Source organism: Colobus angolensis, unplaced genomic scaffold (assembly GCF_000951035.1).
Source record: "Colobus angolensis palliatus isolate OR3802 unplaced genomic scaffold, Cang.pa_1.0 Scaffold50, whole genome shotgun sequence".
Lineage (NCBI taxonomy): Eukaryota > Metazoa > Chordata > Mammalia > Primates > Cercopithecidae > Colobus > Colobus angolensis.
Window position 1 is genome coordinate 3,185,212 of NW_012118488.1, and position 8,043 is coordinate 3,193,254.

Consider the following 8,043-nt stretch of genomic DNA (forward strand, 5'->3'; position numbering starts at 1 on the left):
TAGCGTGAACCCGGGAGGTGGAGCTTGCAGTGAGCTGAGATCCGGCCACTGCACTCCAGCCTGGGCAACAGAGCGAGACTCTGTCTCAAAAAAATAAAAATAAAAATAAAAAAATAAAAAAAAAGGGGCAAGAGGGTGGCACAGGGGGAGGGTTCTGGAACAACTGCTGTCCAAATGACTTCTGATTTTTGTCATTCTGGGAAAGTGGCTCTGTGTACTCACCCACAAACAGGTAGGGTTGTGGCTTCCAGCATGCATGAACTCCAGCTGGCCCCATGCCATGCAGACATAGGAACTGCACGGTCAGATGCCAGCTCTCCGTTTAGTGGCTGAATCCCAAACACACCTGCAGCTCCAGTTGTGACATCATGGGGTCTTTTCCGTAGGAAAGCTGTCCGCTCTCCAGTCTCTTATACGTCACATGCCTTAAGATAGACAATTCGGTCCAGGCCTTGCAATCTCCAAGTAAATCTATTTCTAACCATGTCTTCCTGAGGATAGAGATCAGGTAAGCTTTTCTCTAGGAGTTGCAGATGATGGTAGAAGCAAGTCTCAAGATTTGTAGATGTTTTCTCCTCTTCCTGGGCTCCATGACCCTCCATATTGAACCCTTAGATGGGCAAAGCTCTCTGCATTTCAACTCCTAATATTAAGACAAAGATCAGGAGCAGTGGTTCATGCCTGTAATCCCAGCACTTTAGGAGGCCGAGGCAGGCAGATCACCTGAGGTCAGGAGTTTGAGACCAGGAGACCAGGAGTTGAGACCATCCTGGCCAACACAGTGAAAATGTTCTACTAAAAATACAAAATTAGCCAGGTGTGCTGGCACATGCCTATAATCCTAGCTACTTGGGAGGCTGAGGCAGAAGAATCACTTGAACCTGGGAGGCGGAGGTTGCAGTGAGCCGAGATTGCACCATTGCATTCCAGCCTGGGCAACAGAAGTAAAACTCTGTCTCAAAAAAAATAATAAATAAAATAAATAAATAAATAAATAGCAGAACACAAGTGAAGTGCTAACAGGCAGGAGGTATAAAATGAAGCATTCAGACAGACAGTTGGGAAATGACATAGTGGAGCCAACAGAACCAGGAAGTGCAACAAATTGGGTATGTTGTAAATGTCTTTATTTTCTAATGCAACTAACAAACTCTTATTAAGCACCTCCTGGGTACAAGAGGCATGAGACCCACAGACACTGATAGGTTATGGCAGAAATAAGCCATCGGATCAAAGCAGGAAAAGACAGTGAAGCTTCCTACAGGACAGAGCTCTGACACCCACTGTTTTCTGTCCAGAGAGGAAGCTCAGAAACCTGGTTACCATTGCCACCAAGACTTTCCTCCGCCCCCACAAGCTCATGATCATGCTCCGGAGTATTCGAGAGTATTACCCAGACTTGACCGTGATAGTGGCTGACGACAGCAAGAAGCCCCTGGAAATTAAAGACAACCATGTCGAGTATTACACTATGCCCTTTGGGAAGGTATGTCCCTCTCAGATTGGGGGCACCTGCATTCCAGGACAAGAGGGCCCCAGGGTCAGGTTCTACCCTGGATGGGGCCGCTTCCTCAAGGGTCTTCCCAAGAAAGCAGGGTCCAGGAGTAGGAGTGGGTGAGGGCTGTCCTCTGAGTCCCCTTGCTGATTCAAAGAGAAATTGGTCAGCTTCACTTTTCCGCATTCATGAGGTAGTTATTCCGCCTTTCCTCATTTTTTTTTCTTTCCTTTTTTATTGTTTTATTGTTTTTTTTTTGAGATGGAGTCTTGCTCTGTTGCTCAGGCTGGAGTGCAATAGCATGATCTCAGCTCACTGCAACCTCCACCTCCTGAATTCAAGTGATTCTCCTGCCTCAGCCTCCCTAATAGGTGGGACTACGAGCGTGCACCACCACACCCGGCTTTTTTTTTTGTATTTTTAGTAGAGACGGGGTTTCACCATGTTGGGCAGGCTGGTCTCAAACTCCTGACCTTAGGTGATCCGCCTTTCTTGGTTCCCCAAAGTGCTGGGATTACAGATGTGAGCCACCGCACCCAGTCTCTCATTTCTATTTTTTTATTTTTCATTTTTTTGAGATGGAGTCTTGCTCTGCCACCTAGGCTGGAGTGCAGTGGTGCAATCATGGTGATCATGGCAGCCTCAACCTTAAAGTTTCAAGTGATTTTCTCACCTCTGCCTCCCTAGTAGCTGGGACTACAGGCATGCACCATGATGCCAAGCTAGTTTTTAAAATTTTTTGTACAGATGGGATTCACAGGCCGGGCGCAGTGGCTCAAGCCTGTAATCCCAGCACTTTGGGAGGCCGAGACGGGCGGATCACGAGGCCAGGAGATCGAGACCATCCTGGCTAACACGGTGAAGCCCCATCTCTACTAAAAAATACAAAAATCTAGCTGGGCGAGGTGGTGGGCGCCTGTAGTCCCAGCTACTCCGGAGGCTGAGGCAGAAGAATAGCATGAACCCGGGAGGCGGAGCTTGCAGTGCGCTGAGATTCGGCCACTACACTCCAGCCTGGGCGACAGAGCGAGACTCCATCTCAAAAAAAAGAAAAAGAGATGGGGTCTCACTGTATTGGCCAGGTTGGTCTCGAACTCCTGGGCTCAAGTGATCCTTCCACCTAGGCTTCCCAAAGTGCTGGGATTACAGGCATGAGCCATTGTACTCTGCTCCCATCTTTCCTCATTTCTGATGTGGAAATTGATTGGGGTCTTTATAAGTGACTTGAGGTCTCTGACATCCCAAAGATTCCTGACATGTGGAGAAATCTCTCATCTCCATGATTCCACCAAAGCTAGGGTCTTGACTTCTCTCTCCTCTTTCTCTCTCTCCCTCTTTCTCCTTGACTCTCCCTCCCCACTCTCTCTTTCTCTCTCCTTCTCCCTCTCTTCTTCCCACCCTCCCTCTCTCCCCTACCTCTCTTTCTCCCCACTCTCTCTTTCTCTCTCCCTCTCTTCTTCCAACCCTCCCTCTCTCCCCTGCCTCTCTCTCTCCCTCCCCACTCTCTCTTTCTCTCTCCCTCTCTTATTCCCACCCTCCCTCTCTTCCCCTGCCTCTCTCTCTCTGCCTCCCTGCTCTCTCTTTCTCTTTCCCACCCTCCCTCTCTCCCCCTACCTCTCTCTCTTCCTCCCCACTCTCTCTCTCTCCCTCTCTTCTTCACACCCTCCCTCTCTCTATCCCCACCTCTCTCTGTCCTTGCTACTCTCTCCCTCTCTCATTTCCTTCCTCCCTCTCTCTCCCCCTTCCTTCCTCCAAGGACAAAGAAGGAAATGAATATTATACATACCAGACGTCCCTCAAACTTGACATCTTACAGGAGACAAAAGGAGAGCCATAGAAAGTGTCATGCAAAAAGGGACTTCAGCCAATTCATATAGGCCATAGAGCCAAAGAGAGACTTTCTAGCCTTTCTTTGTCTCAGTCTTTGATCCACATAGTCACTGTCCCTTCCAGACTTTCTCTGAGACATGGACTTCCTTCAACCCTGTGGTTCTCAGCCTTGGCTTTACATTGGATTCGCTCGCACCAATTCTAACGGAATTTGTCTGCAGTGCATGCAGCCTGGCCGTTGGGAAGTTAGAAAGCCCCCCCAGGTGATTCTAATATGTAATATGGGCAACCACTCCTTTAACCTCATTTCATCTATAGGGTTGGTTTGCTGGTAGGAACCTGGCCATATCTCAGGTCACCACCAAATACGTTCTCTGGGTGGACGATGATTTTCTCTTCAACAAGGAGACCAAGATTGAGGTGCTGGTGGATGTCCTGGAGAAAACGGAACTGGATGTGGTAAGGGACAGTTGCCAGTTTCACCCAGCCACAATATGTAGAGATGGAGAAGCAGGGAGACGAGAGCAGGAAGAAATATATGAGAAGAGGAAGGGGAGGGAGGGGAGGGAGAGGGGCTGGCACAGGAGGTGAATAGGCCAGTGCAACCCAGGTGGAGAGTGCTGCGCCAGCTCACGCCTCCACACTGACTTTTCTTTGAGTAAATTACACCCCCTCCCTAATTTGCAATTGGTTTCCTTTATTGGTGTGTTTATGCAGAATTTCTAATTTCCTCCATTGACTAGTATGAGATTAAAGACAGCAGCCCTCTGGTTCTGTCACACAACATTAAAAACCGTATAAATGGTACAAAGCTTTAAAAGCACACATGGTGCTAATGGCATTTTTGAAAAGAATAAGAAGAAAATAATAAAAACAGCCTAGGCATGGTGTCTCACACCTGTAGCCCCAGCCCTTTGGGAGGCTGAAACAGGGTGATCACTTGAACCCAGGAGTTCAAGACCAGCTTGGGCAACATGGCAAAACCTCATCTGTACAAAGAAATAAAAAAAATTAGCCAGGGATGGTGGTGTGCATCTGTAGTCCAAGCTACTCAGGAGCTGAGGTGGGAGGATCACCTGAGCCCAGGAGGTCGAGGATGCAGTGAGCTGAGATTGTGTCACTGCGCTCCAGCCTGGACGACAGAGTGACACCTGTCTCAAAAAAAGAAAAGAAAAGAATAAAAACATCAAAAGCAAAGTCACTGTAGAAAAGAAAAAGGGGCATGGATGAGAAGGTAAGTGGTGTCGTGACCACAGTTAACTCTACTGCAAGTGGACAATCCGCAAAACACCTAGATCAGCAAAGACATCTCTTGGCAACTCTTAGAGACCAGATCACAATAACTTAAGAGAGAAGATGTTCCAGCTCATCTAACAACCACACTGGCAGCTGAGCTGGCTCCAGGATCATCCTGGATCAGCTTCCTTTTCTTGTTGCTCCTCGATCCTTTGGTCCCCAGCTGCACGGCCAGGAGGAAGACGGGAAGAGGAAGTGAAGGGAGACCAGGTTTCTTTTAAGGATGTGATGTAAACGTTTCTCGCATCGGTTCTAAATCATATCCCTTCAGCCAGAACTTGGTCACACAGTGAAACCTTGCTGCAAGGGAGGTCAGGAAATGCAGTCTTTTTTTCCTTCAATAATAAATGGGCTTTTGTTTTTTATTTTTATAGATTAGGGGGGCCCAGGTGCAGATAGCTTATACACATGTCTTTCGTAGTGCTGAAGTCTGGGCTTTTAGTGTACCTATTACCCGCATAGCGAACACTGTACCCAACAGGTAATTTTTCAGCCCTTACCCAGTCTTCTTTTTTTTTTCTTTTTCTTTTTCTTTTGAGACAGAGTCTCGCTCTGTCACCCAGGCTGGAGTGCAGTGGCACGATCTTGGCTCACTGCAGCCTCCATCTCCTGGGTTCAAGTGATTCTCCCACCTCAGCCTCCCGAGTAGCTGGGACCATAGGCATATGCCACCGTGCTCGGCTGATTTTTGTATTTTTAGTAGAGACAGGGTCTCACCATATTGGCCAGGCTGCTCTCGAACTGCTGACCTCAGGAGATCCACCCACCTCAGCCTCCCAAAGTGCTGGAATTACTGGCATGAGCCACCACGCCCGGCCTAACCCTCGACCACTCTTAACCTCCTACCTTTTGTATTCCCCGGTGTCTATTATTCCACTCTCTATGCCCATGTGTACCCATTGTTTAGCTCCCAGAAATGCAGTCTTTAGCTGACTAGTTGACTATGTCGTAAAACTCAGAAGGGTCATTTAATAAAAGGAAGAAGGAAAGAACAGGTGATGGGGGACAATGAGCAGACTTTACCACGTCCCCCTTAGAGGATTATGATTCTTTCAGAGATAGATATACTTGCTCATCTGTTGTGCTCAGGCTCAAACATGAAAATGCACGTCTCTTCCATGAGTGCATGGATAGGCAGTTCAGAGAGGTAAGCCAGGAGCAGAAAATAGTAGGAAGACAGCTCGAGACAAACAGCTCCCTGCAAGAAATCTAACAAGTGGAAATTCCGCAAATGGACCAGTGCACACAGGCTGCCTCTTACCCGTACTGCAGTACTCCTCTCCCAGTGGAAAGGAGTAAGTTACCTTCTTCTGGAAAGATAACTTTCTTTGGTCTTGGGTAAGGGCTACTCATGCCAAGGATATTTTCTGGGGTACGCAGGAAATAAAAGAGCCCAGGGACCCAACAGTAGTTTAGTGAAAGCCGTGGCCACAACAGCAAAAAGGCAGTCCCTGAGGGATAATTTGAAGGATAGATAGAGAAATAACAATTCTTGTCGTAACCGAGGTGCAGTTCAGCAAGGCTTCCTGGAAGAGGCAGGATGAATATTGATCTGCACTCTCTAACATGGGTTTCTCTGCCTGCTGGTTAGGTAGGCGGCAGTGTGCTGGGAAATGTGTTCCAGTTTAAGTTGTTGCTGGAACAGAGTGAGAACGGGACCTGCCTTCACAAGAGGACGGGATTTTTCCAACCCCTGGATGGCTTCCCCAACTGTGTGGTGACCAGTGGCGTGGTCAACTTCTTCCTGGCCCACACGGAGCGACTCCAAAGAGTTGGCTTTGATCCCCGCCTGCAACGAGTGGCTCACTCAGGTGGGAAGGCTGAAAGAGTGAGGAAGGGAGCTGGGCTGGGAATTAGCTACAACAGTTTGTTCTTTCCAAGGGCTGTACCCAGCTGGCTGCTAGTGGTCGCCTGCCCAGCAGCAGTACGTCCTTTTCTCCTTTCTCCCCAGACTAGGGAGCTCTTGATCTCTCTGACCTTCCTCCTCACGTCTCTTTGACTTCTGTGTATCCTGTAGGCTGCCCTTCTTTTCCTTTCCCTTCCTTTCCCTACAGCTCTGTCTTCTTCCTCCTTTCCCATGCTGCTTCATATTCTATTTTTCCAGAAATCCTGTCCTGTTAACTGCTCTCTCTTTCCCTCTTACTCCATCAGCCCTGGAGTCCACAGTTCTGTCCAGTTTGAAAGCCAATCTGTGCCTCTCTGCCTCTGTGCCCATATCTCTGCCTGAGAAATGAGCTTATTTATTTCCTTCCAGCTCATCAGCAGGGACAGGCTCCTAGAGTTAAGGGTGTGGCTTCACGTGGGGCTTCACAGTTCACACTCTCCAGTGTATGAACTGTGTCCTCTCCCTGGGACTCTCCCCCCTCAGACCTGGAATAGTACCCATTTTTCTGACCACAGCTCCCACTTCCTTCTACTCTCCCTCTCTTTGCAGAATTCTTCATTGATGGGCTAGGGACCCTACTCGTGGGGTCATGCCCAGAAGTGATTATAGGTCACCAGTCTCGGTCTCCAGTGGTGGACTCAGAGCTGGCTACCCTAGAGAAGACCTACAATACATACCGGTCCAACACCCTCGCCCAGGTCCAGTTCAAGCTGGCTCTCCACTACTTCAAGAACCATCTCCAATGTGCCACATAAAGGTGTGAGGGCATAGGAGAAACACTAGACTGGCTGGTTATGGTATTTATAGCAGGCCACCAAAAACTGGACTCCTGATAGGTGAACATTGTAGCAAACCAGCTGGTGGGTAGGGCAAAGGGAAATGGCTCAGTTACTGGAAGTACCAATCAAAGGTGAAGGGTCATTAGAAATGAACCAGTCACTGACCAGGGCAGTGGAGACTGTATTAATAGCAATGATTTGTACAATGCCCTGCCTTTTGTGAATCATTTACATGAACAGTATCTCACATCATCTCATCTGATCTCACCCAGAAGACTACATTTGTTGGTGTCCTCAGTCAAAAGAACAGCTGCCTGGTCCTTGATAGTTGTTTGGTGGAGATTCTGTCACAGTCAGAAGCATTGGCTCCAGCATCACTGTCATTCCTACATTTGTATTGGGTTCTATCTTGTAGACTCAAAAAATGTGAACAATCTAGGGTCCTTGCCTTGAGGAGGTTTGCAGCCTGGTTCAGTTCAGTCTAATCACAGAATCAGGCAGCCAGGGTCAGAGGATTAGAGAAGGGAAGGCATCACCAGGTCCCAGGCAGCAGAGGAAGTCTCCGTGGAGTGAACTTGTTAGGAGCCTGAAAGCAGACATTCAGACATCAGAGAGGGCAGGAGGGTCCTGGGGCCATCCCACTGTCTACCAGAACAAAGGCTGCCCTGGCATCAGACTTGCTCTAGACCTGTTTCAGAATGCCAGGGATTGAACTCAGAGCCCATGCCACGGTGTGACAGCAAACAGACAGTGTGAGT

General features: G+C 48.4%; 1 protein-coding gene across 1 annotated transcript in view; it reads left to right on the forward strand.

Annotated features, from left to right (window-relative positions):
• The window catches only part of B4GALNT2 (beta-1,4-N-acetyl-galactosaminyl transferase 2), a 35,464-nt gene extending 27,945 nt beyond the window's left edge, over positions 1-7,519 (forward strand). The window contains exons 8-11 of the mRNA XM_011959897.1: positions 1,299-1,486; positions 3,644-3,784; positions 6,213-6,432; positions 7,056-7,519. Of these exons, the coding sequence (XP_011815287.1) occupies positions 1,299-1,486; positions 3,644-3,784; positions 6,213-6,432; positions 7,056-7,261 (755 nt within the window). The 3' untranslated portion in view covers positions 7,262-7,519. The remainder of the gene's footprint in view (positions 1-1,298; positions 1,487-3,643; positions 3,785-6,212; positions 6,433-7,055) is intronic.
• Positions 7,520-8,043: the final 524 nt, after the last annotated feature.